At 36.9% G+C, this 19,284-nt stretch overlaps 1 protein-coding gene across 1 annotated transcript in view; it reads right to left on the bottom strand.

Moving 5' to 3' along the window:
* LOC124288118 (E3 ubiquitin-protein ligase TRAF7-like) overlaps positions 1 to 19,284 on the bottom strand; it is a 154,621-nt gene that overhangs the window by 9,617 nt on the left and 125,720 nt on the right. Inside the window, 1 exon segment of the mRNA XM_046724682.1 lies at positions 3,248 to 3,367. Coding sequence (XP_046580638.1) covers positions 3,248 to 3,367 — 120 coding nt within the window.

Genomic DNA, 19,284 nt, shown 5'->3' with positions numbered 1-19,284 from the left:
AGCCTGGGTCAGTGTAACCAGCATGGCCTGGTCCGGTGTAACCATGTAACCATTTGGAGCCTGGGTCAGTGTAACCAGCATGACATGGTCCAGTGTAACCATGTAACCATTTGGACACTTGACCAGTGTAACCAGCATGGCCAGGTCATGTGTAACCATTTGGAGCCTGGGTCAGTGTAACCAGCATGACCTGGTCCAGTGTAACCATGTAACCATTTGGATCCAGAGTGAGTGTTACCAGCATGGCCAGGTCAAGTGTAACCATTTGGAGCCTGGGTCAGTGTTACAAGCATGACCTGGTCAAGTGTAACCATGTAACCATTTGGAGCCTGGGTCAGTGTTACAAGCATGACCTGGTCAAGTGTAACCATGTAACCATTTGGAGCCTGGGTCAGTGTAACCAGAATGGCCTTGACAAATGTAACCATTTGGAGCCTGGGTCAGTGTAACCAGCATGGCTTTGACAAATGTAACCATTTGGAGCCTGGATCAGTGTAACCAGAATGGCCTGGTCTAGTGTAACCATGTAACCATTTGGAGCCTGGGTCAGTGTAACCAGCATGGCCTTGACAAATGTAACCATTTGGAGCCTGGGTCAGTGTAACCAGCATGGCCTTGACAAATGTAACCATTTGGAGCCTGGGTCAGTGTAACCAGCATGGCCCGGTCTAGTGTAACCATGTAACCATTTGGACCCTGTCAAACCCTTAATCTGCAGATGGAAACATCAATGGCATTACTATCATATCTGTCAACAGGCTGAACAGGATGAGCTGATTGTGTGTCATCAATCTGTCAGTCTCCCTGACAAGGCTTGAGCAGCCATTGGCGAAGGATGTGACAAGACATGTATGTTGTGGCTTCAATGATGGAAAACAACTACTCTCGCAGTATCCACCCTCTCCAACTTACCACTGTTTTCACTGTAATCCATCTACTAAACTCTGTATTGTTGTTAGACAAAATATCAATACATTCATACAAGTTCACTGATGGCCAACAGCAACAGAGCCAGAGAAGCTACACTCAATGCTCATATTACAATTATCCTATTTTTGCAGATGTTTGTAATGCCTTGGTCAGCAATACATGATGACATCCATAGGACCAAATGGCTAAATCTTGACCAGACAAACCTGTGATTGATAGTATTAAACAAGTCACTGAGCATATACGTGCGATCTGTTGTGTTAGTCAAGTTTGCTGAGGTCCAATCCTACTTCAATACCCAGCTCAACACAATGCAGCATTAGCTGGAAGTAAATCTACCGATACCCTGCTCCACACAGTGTAACATTAGCTAGTAGTAATATAAGGGTAATGCTATTTTTGAGGGCATTATCATTTGCAGAAGCCCGGGGTCTTCCATTCACTGCCCGACAAAAGAGGGCAGTTCAAAAAGACTGAGGGCTTCTGCAAATGATAATGCCCTCAAAAATAGCATTACTGTTATTATTGCTAAAATACATGGAATTTGTGTTGAAAAGAAAAAGGAAACATTTAAGGAATTTGACTGTAAGATTACTCAAAACCAACTTACGTCATCGAACAATTCAAGTGACGTCACAACAGAAAGTGACGATATTCGACCTTGGCCTTTAACAAGACCATAGTCTGAAACATGTCAAACTATGTCAGTGTTAGGTTTTGGTCCAACAACAACGTTAATAGTGCATTTGTTAAGGTTAGCACCAGCAAGAAAGCCAATATTACAGCTATTTAAAGCGGGAATTCGGGTTGCTTTGACTTGTTTGACCCAGAATATCTGCCAGTCCAAAGCCAATGTCGAATGAACCGACGCACCCACTATGACGTCACTTGACAACAGAACTAATAGTGGCCCATCGTTAAGGTTGAGCGGTCCAATATCATTTGCAGCGGCCCGCAAATTTCTGATAATAGGAGGGCTGTTTCATGATAATTCCATGTGTTTTAGCTATAAGTAGTAGTAACTGATACCCTGCTGGACACAATGTAGCATGAGCTGGGTGGTAATCCTTATTATGTGGCCTTAACAGCATACAAATGGCCCCCAAAATAGTAATGACCCCTAACCTTTTGTGTTCAGCATATATGCAACAATAGAACACTTAACAGCTGATACCCTTCAGGACATCAAGTTACTTGTTAGTGCACCTACTATTAAAGTTCATTTTATTATTACAATAATATTGTGAAGTCATTAACAGATCAGATTCTGATGAGGCCATCATTCATTGCTGTCATAGTAATATCCTAGTTTGCGTTTACACAGAAAAGGGCATCTGTGCCCACGATATATTACTGGTGACATGGATCAGTGAACTATCAGTCCCCCCATTTAGACATATACAGGAGAGAAATTAGGATTAAAAGCTGCTTTTAGTATTATTGTATCAATCAAGTCTCAGAGTGTTACTACTAGCTGACTGAAAATAGCAGCAAGACTGCTGATGGCGAGTGTGCAATCTGTCGCCTACTGACCACCCCATCCATTAAATCCTTGCCCAAAACCATCGTAGGTTGTAGGGACCTGTTCCATGCAGGAATCCTGACGGACCAGAGTCTGCTTGTTCACCAGAAACATTACTCCTTCATGTCCTGGCTGTAATAAGGCTCAGTTGACCCACAAAATACCATAGAGTTTTAACAGAATTTGAAACAGAAGTTTTTCCATTTAGCTGAATTAGAAACATTATCACATCGAACACTTCGCAATAAAACAAAAAACCTATGCACCTTCTGTCTGGAGTCTGAAGCCAAAACCTGGTAAGTTTAACTTACAACAGACTATTTGTAAGGACTACTAAAAGGGTAACACAAGACAAGTCTTATGGATAACAACTTCGTTATTTGTTCCCACAAGGTTTCTGGGCTAGTTCTCGCCCCTTCTTGAGGTGGACGGGTTCAGGCTATTCATCCACCTGAAGAAGTGGCAAGAACTAGCCCAGAAACGTCATGATAAACAAATATATAAGTTGTTATCCATAAGATTTGTTTTGTATTACTACACCAACTTCTAAATGCCTTTGAAGAATTTCATACTATAATGGTGTTGAAGTATATGTTTAGGCCAGTCGACTCAAAGTTTGTAGCACCAATTGATGCTCTGGCTCAAAGCTACATACAAATCAGAGACTTCAGTGAACAGAACAGTATAATGTGGAACAGCCACTGGCATCAAGCACACCTTTTTACATGATTGATTCATGTGATTAAGGGGGGAAAGAAAACCCTGCATCACTGACAGATATTTCTTGTAGCTCACCTTCACTTGACTGTCAACAGCCCCTGAGAACACCCTTCCCTTTGAGATAGCTAGACAGGCCACACTGCCCTGGTGTCTGACCAGTGTCTGAGTACAGATCATGTTGTCCATACTCCATACCTGTAACACAGAACACATGGAGTAACTCAACTATACCACACTGCCCTGGTGTCTGAGTACAGATCATGTTGTCCATACTCCATACCTGTAACACAGAACAAATGAAGTAACTCAACTATACCACACCACCCTGGTGTCTGACCAGTGTCTGAGTACAGATCATGTTGTCCATACTCGTAACCTGTAATACAGAACATGTATGCTGTGAAACACAATTGTAGAATCTGTTTAGAGTGGCTGTAGGTAAAATGTTTAAAAAGTGAGTGTGAAAAACTAAAGTGGTAACTGACATCAAGACATATCAGAGAAAATAAGTGGTTGTCAAAGGAATCTTTGCGAGCTGATCACATGCTTTTTCCAGATTTTCAAAAGGTTTTTAGGTACACATGCATTATACCGGATACCTGCCTGCCATTTTTAATTAGGTTACGTGATGTGAGCGCGGAAAGGTGAAAAAATATAAAACTGAGATGAAAATAGCCCAAACCCTAACCCTAATCCCTAACCTAACCCTAACCCTGCCAGGTATCCGGTATAATGCATTCTAGCCGGTTTTTAATCTCCCATCCTGCTGGCACTCCTCTTCAATTTATATGAAACTGTTTGTGTCTGAATTATATGACATATCTGGGGTAGCCTAGTGGTTAAAGCATTCGGTCGTCAAGCTGAAGACCCGGGTTTGATTCCCCACATGGGTACAATGTGTGAAGCTCATTTCTGGTATCCCCCGCCGTGATATTGCTGGAATATTGCTAAAAGCAGCGTAAAAACATACTCACTCAATCACCCATAATGATATATCTATCACAGGCCTCCACACATACCAGGCCACGCCCATATATAACTGGACACTATATCATGCCTATCACTGGTCCTATGTTCCCGTTCAAATCATAAAGGGCATGTCTTTAATCATGTGAACAAGGATATTTTTGTAAAGCCAATTATAGATCTATTGTCATTTTCCTTTTTTGGAAAAAAAGAGAAAATTAATTTTGATAGAAGTTATCCAAATAGCTATTCGGTCATGCTACTTCAAACCCCAGCATGGTTAAAACAATTGCATTAAAAAACATGACACTTAATGAGCTGTGTTGCGTTTACTTCTGTAATCTTGTAACCAATTTAATTACAAAGTGACGAGATGATCTGAGCCTTATGTGTATGTGATGCAGTGTACCTGATCATTTCCATGGACATTTCAGTCAGGTACATAAACTGGAAATATGCTCTTCATACAGAAACAAAAAAATATATAATGTTATGTAGTTAGACAAAGTGTTTCACAGTGGTTTGAGTACAAAGCCTGGTCAAGGTTTGTTTACAGTCGATCATGTTTCTGCATGATGGCCTTTTTGTGTCTGGCACTTACGTCAGACAATATTCTGACTGAGGGAAAAACAATGTATAGTGGGAATTAGGGCTGTTATGATTCACTCGTGTATACACTGACTTTACTGTATTCCTTCATGAATTCAATTCGTAATTCACAACCACTAGAATAATTTTTTTTATTAATTTCTTAAATACTAGTTTTTTTGGCTTGGGTTTGTGTATTATTTACTGAAACGAAGTACGGAAAATGGAATACATCTACAGGGATTGGGATAGAGAACTTTGACAATGGGCCATTTTCAGGATTATTAGCCATTTTTTTAAATTTAGAATGGGCCACTGTCCTTGTATCAATAGTCAACTTCAAAATTTAAATGGGCCATTTTTTATTCTAATGTGCAAAATGGTCCCTGCCTTTCCTTATCCCTGCATCTATGCTAGGCAGGCTTACAGCCAGCACTGTTATATACTCAATTTGACAGCAATGTGGTGACAGGTCATTGTCGGGATAAATTAACACTGTCAATAATCATGGTGTCATGGCTTCACTATAATAAACACTAAGTACAGTGAATAGTATATCAACTGCTGCCATGTTATTGTATTTTTTCCCAATATTTATATTTATTACCAAAAGTTTGTAATATGTACCTGATGATGTTTGCCACATAGTGGATTTATTGCAGCCCTCGTGAATGTCTGGAAGAGTATCTGTTTGTTGTTTAAGGCAACACTCACCAATATTCCAGCTATATGGTGGTGTGGTAGATTGATAATCTACTAATGATAAAGTAGATGCAGTTTATGGATAAGTCATGTTAGCCTCTTTCAAATATACAAACTGTTGTTCAATGACTGTTAATCCCCCACTGACTACATATATTTTGCACCATGTTTTTCAGAGAGTCTTTCATGACAATGGTATAATGAGCTATAAAACATGCTGCTATTATAGTAAAAAAAGTTAACCATAAATGACTACCTACTCATCTGTTTCCTTCAAGGACTTGACTAAACAATGACAAAGGAATGAAAATGCATTGATGCAGTCTTGATATTATTTCAGATGGACACCATACACCATACAACACACACGACAGAGTAAAAGTATATTCCTAAAAACTTCTCATATTACTGAAGTTGACAGAAAGGTGTCAGCCCGGGAAAGCAAATTTCAGTATTCCTTATTCCCGGTAAAGCGAAAACCAAAGTTGTGGTAGAAGTGCTGCGAAAGCGAATTCTATGAAAACATCGGATTACCGTACTTCAGATTAGCGCGCGACCCCAATACTCGATCTGTGAGCCTCTTAACTGATGAAGAAGTTTCAGTTGTTTCAGTTGTTTCAAGTTTCAGCACTTGATCTACGACATGTTTAAGACAGACAGACATAGTTTATTAAAGTGCCATATGTATGTAAACAAGATATAAAATCGGAAACATCTAATAAGGTTAAAAACTTCATTCTTAAGTCATTGTAAAAATGGCAATTTAGAAGGAAGCGGATTTCATCCTCTACACTACTGCAAAGTGGGCATGTTCTCTGATTGAGTGGGGTGGGGGCTTGCTGCATCGTCCTGTTTCGACATGGAGAGCAAGGTTACCGCAGCTTTAAGTTTGATGAGATTTCGTCTTGCGTTTCTGTTAACTATCGTCTTTAAGTATATCTCTGGGTGTCGATCATTTATCGTTGTATATTTATCAAATTTCTACCATAACTACGGTATCAGACGACGACTCACACTTCTTTGTTTTTCTTGTGTATTGAGAGTCCAGGGACCGCTAAATTCAGTGTTCACTGTAGCTTGACCGTTCCCGAGAAAGCGACACCTAAATTGAGGAGGTTTAGTCCAGATTTCGCTTTCCCGGGCCATAACCGACAGAAATACATTTCCCACATCAACATGCAACAAGTCCTTATACTATAAAACTCACATACTATTATTCTGTATGTTTTGCTCTGTATCAACAGCCTTATACTATAAAACTCACATACTATTATTCTGTATGTTTTGCTCTGTATCAACAGCCTTATACTATAAAACTCACATACTATTATTCTGTATGTTTTGCTCTGTATCAACAAGTCCTTATACTATAAAACTCACATACTATTATTCTGTATGTTTTGCTCTGTATCAACAAGTCCTTATACTATAAAACTCACATACTATTATTCTGTATGTTTTGCTCTGTATCAACAGCCTTATACTATAAAACTCACATACTATTATTCTGTATGTTTTGCTCTGTATCAACAGCCTTATACTATAAAACTCACATACTATTATTCTGTATGTTTTGCTCTGTATCAACAGCCTTATACTATAAAACTCACATACTATTATTCTGTATGTTTTGCTCTGTATCAACAAGTCCTTATACTATAAAACTCACATACTATTATTCTGTATGTTTTGCTCTGTATCAACAAGTCCTTATACTATAAAACTCACATACTATTATTCTGTATGTTTTTGCTCTGTATCAACAAGTCCTTATACTATAAAACTCACATACTATTATTCTGTATGTTTTGCTCTGTATCAACAAGTCCTTATACTATAAAACTCACATACTATTATTCTGTATGTTTTGCTCTGTATCAACAAGTCCTTATACTATAAAACTCACATACTATTATTCTGTATGTTTTGCTCTGTATCAACAAGTCCTTATACTATAAAACTCACATACTATTATTCTGTATGTTTTGCTCTGTATCAACAAGTCCTTATACTATAAAACTCACATACTATTATTCTGTATGTTTTGCTCTGTATCAACAGCCTTATACTATAAAACTCACATACTATTATTCTGTATGTTTTGCTCTGTATCAACAGCCTTATACTATAAAACTCACATACTATTATTCTGTATGTTTTGCTCTGTATCAACAAGTCCTTATACTATAAAACTCACATACTATTATTCTGTATGTTTTGCTCTGTATCAACAGCCTTATACTATAAAACTCACATACTATTATTCTGTATGTTTTGCTCTGTATCAACAGCCTTATACTATAAAACTCACATACTATTATTCTGTATGTTTTGCTCTGTATCAACAAGTCCTTATACTATAAAACTCACATACTATTATTCTGTATGTTTTGCTCTGTATCAACAGCCTTATACTATAAAACTCACATACTATTATTCTGTATGTTTTGCTCTGTATCAACAGCCTTATACTATAAAACTCACATACTATTATTCTGTATGTTTTGCTCTGTATCAACAAGTCCTTATACTATAAAACTCACATACTATTATTCTGTATGTTTTGCTCTGTATCAACAAGTCCTTATACTATAAAACTCACATACTATTATTCTGTATGTTTTGCTCTGTATCAACAGCCTTATACTATAAAACTCACATACATATTATTATTCTGTATGTTTTGCTCTGTATCAACAGCCTTATACTATAAAACTCACATACTATTATTCTGTATGTTTTGCTCTGTATCAACAAGTCCTTATACTATAAAACTCACATACTATTATTCTGTATGTTTTGCTCTGTATCAACAGCCTTATACTATAAAACTCACATACTATTATTCTGTATCTTTTGCTCTGTATCAACAGCCTTATTCTATAAAACTCACATACTATTATTCTGTATGTTTTGCTCTGTATCAACAGCCTTATACTATAAAACTCACATACTATTATTCTGTATGTTTTGCTCTGTATCAACAGCCTTATACTATAAAACTCACATACTATTATTCTGTATGTTTTGCTCTGTATCAACAGCCTTATACTATAAAACTCACATACTATTATTCTGTATGTTTTGCTCTGTATCAACAAGTCCTTATACTATAAAACTCACATACTATTATTCTGTATGTTTTGCTCTGTATCAACAAGTCCTTATACTATAAAACTCACATACTATTATTCTGTATGTTTTGCTCTGTATCAACAGCCTTATACTATAAAACTCACATACTATTATTCTTTATGTTTTGCTCTGTATCAACAGCCTTATACTATAAAACTCACATACTATTATTCTGTATGTTTTGCTCTGTATCAACAGCCTTATACTATAAAACTCACATACTATTATTCTGCATGTTTTGCTCTGTATCAACAGCCTTATACTATAAAACTCACATACTATTATTCTGTATGTTTTGCTCTGTATCAACAAGTCCTTATACTATAAAACTCACATACTATTATTCTGTATGTTTTGCTCTGTATCAACAAGTCCTTATACTATAAAACTCACATACTATTATTCTGTATGTTTTGCTCTGTATCAACAAGTCCTTATACTATAAAACTCACATACTATTATTCTGTATGTTTTGCTCTGTATCAACAAGTCCTTATACTATAAAACTCACATACTATTATTCTGTATGTTTTGCTCTGTATCAACAAGTCCTTATACTATAAAACTCACATACTATTATTCTGTATGTTTTGCTCTGTATCAACAGTCATTGACTGAATACATGTTGCATGAAATCTTCAGCAACCCATGCCTGCTGACTAACTGGATCAGATGGGTCAATTCCCTGATTTAGTTGTTACACACCCCGAGTAGAGTCATGCATATAATCCTCCTGTGCTGGAGTCAGGTGTTCTAATAATTAACAACAAAATATATAATTCTAATTTGATTGATAAAACATGAAATAAACTTTCATCTGTTTTCCATTTGGCTGACAGTGACAAAGTAACAAAACTGTTACAATTGAATACACACTTTAAAAGGATGGTTTTGTGTAAACAGGTATAAACTTTTCAACCCTAGGATCAAAACAACTTGACTCAATCAAATTAATTATAATAACTATTCACATGGATGATAATTTGTCCAATGTGACAATTACTTGACAACTAATGACACACCTTCATGATTCTATGGAACTATTCCGACAACCCCTACTCCTCCTCCTGTCAATCACAGTTGTCATCTACTGTCTCCCTGATAACTAACAACACACAATACCAACCACAGTGAGCATTACATGATCAATAGTACAAACCCTCCCACCTCCACCAATCAATGACTTTCTAACTACAATGTACCTGACAACTACTAATACATGTAACATCAAACCTAAGATGATCAGCGTAATAAACCCTCCCTCACCTATTGCCAATCAATGAACGTCGCTACTGTATACCTGACCACTGACAACACTTCAATTGGCTTGAAACAGCGTCTGTGGTCATGTGTTCAGGCAAGGTATTTAAGGGCTGTCAGGAGGGTCGGAAGGGAGAGTGAGGGTCAGGACACAGCGGACAGGTTTACATATCCGGAAAGGAAGGAAAAGGACCGTAGGAATTCCGGATATGATGAGGATATCTTCCCTACAACTGTCACTTATTGTTCTCGTATGTGTTATTGTGTCTTTGCATGGTAAGTACAAGCTTTGTAACTTTTAATACTTTCAGAAGAAAAAAAATGAAACATTTTGTTTAAACTCCATATAAACACATCAACACAAATGAATATAACTCATTCAGGAATTATAACACCTATGAGTAATTCACTGTTCAAAAAGTCACTTCCAAGTTCTGTTTATCACAAAAATGTCCCACTTCAGCTTCTGAAGTAAGCATCAATTGTCACATTAAATACACAATATGGCTTTGCAAAACAATAATATGATTAAATCAAAACCTGATTGTACTTATCATCAAGCAAGTTCCACGTGCAGTGTTAACCAGTCACACAGGAAAACTTTAAAACAATTTATCTTGATAAACTATTATTAACACAATCTACATGATGTGCAAGTCTCTTCAAGTAGAATGTAGAAAAATGAATATGTGCAAGGTAGTACAGATTTGAGATTTAGGTGTGTCAAAGAAGCTGTATTTTGTTCATACTGAATGATATTTCGTGAAGAAGAACTTCCTCTTTACTGAACTGTAATGTGAGATTTCCAGGAGATACAAAGCAGATTTATTGATTACTCCCTCCACAGGACACTGAATCTACATGACAAAACAATAAAAGATGAGGTTTACATTAAAAAGTGTCAGGCATTCATGTTCTTCCAATTAATAAGGGCAATCAAAGATCTAATTCAATCTTACAGTTGATGTCTGTGTTCAAAAATTCAACACAGGATAAACAAAACATAATTCCTGAAGAAACTTTATATTAAAAAGAATTTTTTTGTTATCTTGAAGCGGTAGTGTGGCAGGTCTTCACCTGAAGCGATAGTGTGGCAGCTGTTATTTAATGATCTGATTTTGTCATTTTTAATTCTTGCAGAAGTGTAAAACCCTAAAACTTTTAACAAGATAAGATTCTTTCTTCTCTTTACATATCATAAAATGCAACATTGTTAATATCTAAACACAGGAAGCTTTGAAATAGTTGCCTAAATAGGATGCCCAAAGGCTGTGATTGTGACGGCAAACAAGATCAATGGCTTCAATCAGTGAGACAGTTGGCACCATTAACACACAATCTCACCACCACTCACAGCAAGGTTTCAGTAGGCATAGTCTATAGCTGTAATGATGTCTTCTCAGCCTTCTACTCATTATTGGACTGACTGACTGACTAAGTTTGGTTTTAAGCCGCTTTTAGCAATATTCCAGCAACATCACGGCGGGGGACACCAGAAATGGGCTTCACACATTGTGCCCATGTGGGGATTCGAACCCGGGTCTTCGGCGTGACGAGTCAACGCTTTTAACCATTAGGCTACCCCACCGCCCCTACTCATTATTGGAAGCGATAAAGATCCTTCAGGAATCCCTGTACTCTTAAATACTTGTTACAATACAGGCTATCTACATAATACATCCATAAAAAATGAAAACAAATGAAAGCTTATGGGTCAGCCCAAAACCAATCTATCCACACTTTCAAAGGTTTCATTAAAGCGTGCTTCAACTATTTCTCAGTAGCATGTACCAAAGTATATATCAGTGACTGTCCGTAACACCAGTTCTCTCCCTGATCTACACAGTAACAATTCATTAATTACGATGATCCGACAACATCCAAAGAAACAATTACTCTGATAACACCTGCAGGGACTGCTAAACAGTTGGCAAACTGACATGGAAACCATGTCAATATCACGCAATTGACATAAAAGCAGTGACTGTACCATGTAATTGACATGTAATCAATACGAAAGCAGGGTCTATATCACGTATAATAAATTGACAAGAAAGCAGTGTTCACATTAGACAATCGATATCGATGGAACATCACTTCTGGCCCACAACCTATAGCTAAGTATTAACTTCCAGATTGACGCCCTACATAAGCCTCATTATTAAATACTCTTTCTTCTAAAGCCAAAATTCTTGTTTGATTTTGATGCGAGTACACCATGAAGTAAAAGCCCCTGATGTGATATTACTAAAACATACAGAATAGATACCTAAACCACTTGCTCCCAGATTTGACACGGTGCTTGTTGGACATAATCACAGGATTGTCCAGTCCCTGTATGTGTATCATCAACATGTAAATGACACGAAGGATACATGGGAAGACAACAAATTACAGAAATGTTTTGTCTGTCACTCACAAACAATGATTAGGACATAAATCATTAAGAATCTGCCAATAAATGCTTCCTTAAAATGTGGGGATACTTGTATACTTGACACTTGCCTGGATAAAGGAACATTCTTTTTCAATCTTGACATGATGGCGATAAAGCTTTCTTTAAACCAATCTATAGAGTGGGTGGGATCTTTTAATATCAAATTGTATGAGTCAGTAATAACTTGATTCTCTAAAACTTAAACTCTTTGCACAATTCTGTGAAAAAAATTCCTTTAAATGTCTGATCTTTGTGATTCTGAGGTAACATATTTGTTCAAATGTGTGATCTTTACGACTCTATGATAACATTCTCCTTCTGCAAACAACATGCACACAAAGCACAGAGACTCCAACTATTCAAAATCTTCAAAGTTAAGATCTTTGCTGTTCCCATTATTTACAAAGTAACATCTCATACAACTAAACCAGATTTGACATTAAGGATTCCACTTTCTACAGCAATGACTGCGGAACACAATCACTTTCATTTTATGGAAACCCACAGAAAGCACATCACAGGTCCATCAATAATCATGTCCTGACCAGACAGACAAGTGACTGAGGGCTGCACTTGCAAAGCTCAACACCATCATCATCAAACATGACTGATTTTGGCCACACAGAGGATATATTTTCAATGCGCACTTAAGCATAGTCTTGACCCATGGACTAGGTGCTATATAAGTAGCATCATTACCTGTCTAGTTCAACAGTAATTTAACATAAATAGAAAACATAAAAGTCAAGTAAATTAATACTGTGAAAGGTCAACCAATACAAACATAGATGGTGACTGAACACATTCAGGTGACGAGACAACGCTATCCAGTTCCTCAACAATCACTGCCCTTAATAGCTGACATGGTTGTCAGAAATAGGCATCATTTGGACTTTCTCTACTGCTGAATAACTACAGAGCATTGTATAGATACTACTCCAGCTTTGTTAGGGATAATAGCATCGTTTCATGCTACACAACAATGATTCTAATAATATGTTAAGTGAATAAAATACCGAATGAGTGAGTGAGTGAGTATGGTTTTATGCCACTTTAAGCAATACTCTGGGGACACCAGAAATAGGCTCAACACATTTACCCATGCTGGTGATCGAACCAGGAGCTTCCGTATGATGGACAAACACTTTAACTACTTTAACCACTTAGCTATCCAACCACCCCGATTGACATATCTGATTGTCCAAACATTGATTAATTGATAACAGGCCACGACAATTCAGGGTCTTACAGAATGCATATAATCTTTTGCACAGGGATACTGTACTTAGTTATCATAACATTATATTATATTGGGATTATATGCCTCATTGTTTCAACCTTAAAGAGGGACTGTGTTCTTCATTGTCTTCATCTTAAACAAGGTTGAGAATGGCAGCACACAGCTTACACCCTGAGTCACATAGAACGGAAATATGGTTATCAAGGAAGAATACTTACTACAGGGGTACACATAACTGTAAGGTAGGCAATTGGTTCGATATTAACACACAGAGGCAAGGTATTTTTCTGGCTATGCTTTGGCTAGCTTGTGAAGAAACCTGGAAACAAATAAAGGAACACTTATGCTTTCATGTGATCCCTATTTTTTCCCTCAGTATATAAAGGCCATATAGTCATTGGTTATGCTTTATATAAAGGACATATAGTCATTGGTTATGCTTTGTATAAAGGACATATAGTCATTGGTTATGCTTTATATAAAGGCCATATAGTCATTGGTTATGCTTTATATAAAGGCCATATAGTCATTGGTTATGCTTTATATAAAGGACATATAGTCACTGGTTATGCTTTATATAAAGGCCATATAGTCATTGGTTATGCTTTATATAAAGGACATATAGTCATTGGTTATGCTTTATATAAAGGACATATAGTCATTGGTTATGCTTTATATAAAGGACATATAGTCACTGGTTATGCTTTATATAAAGGACATATAGTCACTGGTTATGCTTTATATAAAGGCCATATAGTCATTGGTTAAGGTTTATATAAAGGCCATATAAAGGCCATATAGTCATTGGTTAAGGTTTATATAAAGGACATATAGTCATTGGTTATGCTTTATATAAAGGCCATATAGTCATTGGTTAAGGTTTATATAAAGGCCATATAGTCATTGGTTAAGGTTTATATAAAGGCCATATAGTCATTGGTTAAGGTTTATATAAAGGCCATATAAAGGCCATATAGTCATTGGTTAAGGTTTATATAAAGGACATATAGTCATTGGTTAAGGTTTATATAAAGGACATATAGTCATTGGTTAAGGTTTATAAAAAGGACATATATAGTGCCTGGTTAAGGTTTCTATACAGGTCATATGGTCACTGGTTAGGGTTCATATAAAGGACATACAGTCATTGGCTAAGGTTTATGTAAAGGACACATAGGTAAGGTTTGTTTTCAGGACACATAGTCCCTGGCGAAGTCTAAGGAGCAGCTGATACAGTCTGGAGCAGTAATCTACAAGAACCATGGTACATTCGGATAGTATTCCAGTCATAAAATGTTTGATACAGGATCACAGGTTTCTGGCATACTCAAGGGCCATAACCCTACTACAACCTTAGGCATGAGGCTGAAAGGAACATTCATGTCCTTTAAGTCATTAACTTCCACTGGATGATTGACTTAATTTGTTGTGTGCATTTTGTATAAGAGTATTCAATTCCTGGAGGCTTCAATTGTGACAGAAAACTTAATGATGGAGTGAATTTTGTGTACAGACACCTGACCAGCAGATCCTGGAACAGTCAAGAACTGCAACTTTGAGGAAGAACCACTGTAAGACAATTAGCAGAAACAATCAACGCAAGCCAACAACTGAGCCTTGGTTAAGTTCACTACATCATAAAAGGCTTGAAACCCCCCCCCATGATTTTTAAGAAATGCGATACATTAAGCAAGCCGCTGTATACAAAATTCAAGTTAAACACTGATGAGACAGCTGTCTCCCATTACATCCTGGCATGAACAATGCAATCAACCTGGGGAAGCATCTCTAATTCACGACCATGCAAGTCACGACTCCATACTAAAACATAAATGACAATGGTATTAACTTTCCTTCATACGGTTACATGTCATCTAAAAACTAACGTACCCACGTACTGAATATGTATCTGGTGTTGTCCAACGGAATGGCAAAGGAAATGAAATCATTGAAATAATGGGACTCCTAATTGGAGAATGGAATGGATGGTAACTTTATCACTAAACAAGGTCATTAACTTCTTCAGATGACAATACGCAGTTACAGGAGAATTCTTTTACCATGATTCTTAAATCAGGGCAATCGGCTTTTGTTCAGTATTTCTTTATACACATACCGTATAGATTATCTGTGTAAACCAAATATATTTATATGTACCCTACATTGGATAGGGATAATTCCTTCAGGTAGGAAACTCACAAGACAACCGCACATATTTTTCTAAAACTTAAATTATGCTGGATATGGCAATATGGAAGTCCATGTTCATCGTAATGACTTCCCTGCTCCACTTAGATCACCTTGACCAATGGTTAGAACAAACTTGAAGAAATTTTTATGTCTCATTACACAAAACAGCAGCACAGACTCACTCTGGGTTTAAAATTGCCTTGTACTGTATATTTACAATGTACATTTCTCCAACATTTGAAATAAGTTTGTTCCCTGCTGCTGACAAAAACATTTAATGCATTTGCCCGGTGCCTTCTTAATGGCAACGACAGTACTATTCTAAGTCACTTCATTCCCCGACGGGGCGGTGGGGTAGCCTAATGGTTAAAGCGTTGGCTCGTCACACCGAAGACCCGGGTTCGAATCCCCACATGGGCACAATGTGTGAAGGCCATTTCTGGTGTCCCCCGCTGTGATGTTGCTGGAATATTGCTAAAAGCGGCTTAAAACCAAACTCAGTCAGTCAGTCATTCCCCGACAGGAAACAAACCAAATGTTGTGTCACAATATCTGTAACCATAAAGAAAAGTTTTGCCATACTTAAGTATAGGGTTTCAGATGTTCGGGTGTCGATTCTCAACATGGGTACAATGTGTGAAACTGACATACACTGTGAAATTGCTAGAATACTGTCAATAGTGGCATAAAACCTTACTCATTCACTAGCTTCTTTGAAGGGCACACTGTACTTTATCTATTTTGGATAGAAATAGATGAGAAATGAAAATTAATTCTTTACAAATCACTATCAGAAAGGATGAAATAAACACTAACAATACTATCCAAATATAAATAGAACGAAATCATTTTTATCTAGCAATTCTTTCTTCCTAAAAGTAATGTCTTTGAACACTGTTTTCTTGTCAACTGTCAAATGTGTATAAAGGATATACTGAATGTGCAAGAAGCAATAGCTCAGAAACGTTCAAGCCTAATCGAAGAATTTCAATGGTTTGCAAGTTGCACTGCCAAGAACTGGCTTCACACATGCTGAGATTCAATCTGTGTCCCACCAGAATGCTTTGACCACAGGGCCTTCCAATCTACACACTGACTGATTCACATTATATTAGTGTGTATGCATACACACATGGTCATCAATAAGAAATACTAATACTTATTCTGCTTTAAATTCACGTCATGATTTCGTTGTTAAATAGTTTTCTTGAATAGGATTTAACATTGTGTTGACAACAATATCTGTGCATTTACTGACTGATGTTGAGGAAATAACAGCAAGTCATCCAGACTTCTTGTACTGTTACCATGTAATAGGATATGAATAATGATAACTCGCTCCAATTGCTTATCTACATAAACCAAACTACCTAAAATGATCCCTCTAACCCCATTCATATGAATACTGACAAATAACACACACATTACCACAGTAAAATGTTATACTTATAAAAGATCAACCAGTGGTTGATGCAATGAGCAATTTGGGACTGATGATATTCCAAGTCATTTCACCTAAGGCCATCAACCAGGGCAGTGAGCCTGACTTACAGTGATTGCCATCTGAGCATTATATGGAAGGAAGATATTCATTCACAACATAAAGGAAATAATGAATAATGTTAAAGCCCGTCATTATCCTTATTTATTTATTTATTTATTTATTTATTTATTTTTATTTATTTATATTAATTTATTTTTTCATTTACTTATTATGGAAAATACTGTTAGCTTCAGACTCTGACTTGTATTTCAGCGTACAGATTATATGGCCCCTACGAATCCTACCCTTCATACAACAACAGGTGGCATCGAGTGACAAAAAGTGAGTATATGAGTGTTTTCTTCATGTGAAGGTAAATATGTACCAAACACAGGCATATTATATTTAGTTTCAAAGATGACCTTTTCAAACTTAAACATAAGTCAACAAAAGTTTGTTAAACTGGTCTTGAGGAGAGTAATCCTTGTTAGGCATTATACCGGAATAGTCACTCCGAACTATCTGTACATACTAAACTGGCAAATATATTAAATATGTCGTAAACAAAAATAAACAACCCAATGTCAAACAGAGGCCTTGACATTCTTAAATTTTTAAAATAAAACCTTTTTCAATTTAAAAAAAGAATCTGACATATTTAAAGCTATGTCCGATGGTTTCTTGGAAGTGCATGTCCTGGATGCTGTATCTGGCATCATACTGAGTTGCTACATTGTGGGACCTGTTAGGTAGAAAGGTCGATACTGAAATGTTCAGTATATTTTGAGAAGGGCATCAAGGTTAATGGACTGCTGGAGATGAAAAACATAATCTCAAAAAAAAAGAAAGAAAAGATATCATGGTGAGCCAAAAATATGGAAACTTCTTTGAACATCTGGTGATTATCGTTTTTCAGGAACACTGAGTAGACTTACATCACACTCTAATAATGGTGACCACTACCTAATAGGCCCTAATATACCACCTTGGATTGACACCCTATCTACTGTTATATAGCCTTCCATTATCTGGTATGGTCTGGTCAGCCATTACACACCAACAATGGAGCCAAGCTCCCATCATTGATTCCTGGCTGGCTCAGATGACCATCCAGATTAGATGATGATCCATTAAATTTCAGATGAGCACAGAATTAGAACGTAATAAAAGTTATCTCTGGCGAAGCGATCCATAAATACTGGTATTTGTCATTAACCCTGATCATATCGGTTTCCATAATCAGTGACCTCCCATCCTGCTGGTAGAAACAATAACAACCTAATCTCAGTCTTTCCAAAACATGTTTTCTTCTGACTTGTTCATTAAACTTGCTCATCTTCAGACTTGCACTGAAGAAAGGTTAGCATGGGACTGAGAGACAAAACAGGATTCATTTCACAAATAATAGTAATGGATGAACAGGTTGTTGATCAAAAACAGATCAACTACAGCAAGTCAGTGAATGAGTGGGTGGCTGAGTGGCTGAGTAGGCGAATAAATGAGTCCATGAATGAGTCAGTCAGTCAGTGAATGACTGAGTGAGTTTGGAAGGTTAACTTAGTGAGTGAGTGAGTATGGTTTTACGCTGTTTTTAGCAGTATTCCAGCAATATCACGGCGGAGACACCAGACATGGGCCTCACACATTGTACCCATGTGGGGAATCGAACCTGGGTCTTTGGCTTGACGAGAGTGGAGTGAGTGAGTGAGTCCACAGGTCCTTGATATCTTTGCAAGGGTTCATCAATCCATTGAAGGTAAACACAAATCTCAGTTGCCACATATATAATCAGCTCAACAATCTTCATATGAGTATACTGAGAGTATTCTGTTAATTAAGATGACAGGTACTAAATGGACAGGAGGTTATATCACTAATTCACGCACATATATAGTGCAGCAGTGATGTCCATTTGAAACATAAATGCTTTCCTATTTTGTAGATGCAGCGGATACACATATATGACTTTCCAATTTTTTAGATGGATCACACATGACTGACTATCTCATATGTAGGTGCCCTGTCTGTAGCTTAAGCCACTAGTCATAGGCCTGAGAATATTATGAGCCAAATCATATAATGCTATTCTTCATTATTCAAAATAATGCTAA

The sequence above is a fragment of the Haliotis rubra genome, unplaced genomic scaffold (genome assembly GCF_003918875.1).
Source record: "Haliotis rubra isolate DU_JTF1 unplaced genomic scaffold, ASM391887v1 Scf412, whole genome shotgun sequence".
Classification (NCBI taxonomy): domain Eukaryota; kingdom Metazoa; phylum Mollusca; class Gastropoda; order Lepetellida; family Haliotidae; genus Haliotis; species Haliotis rubra.
The sequence above is the reverse complement of the archived record's forward strand: the minus strand, read 5'-3'. Positions and strand labels throughout refer to the sequence as shown.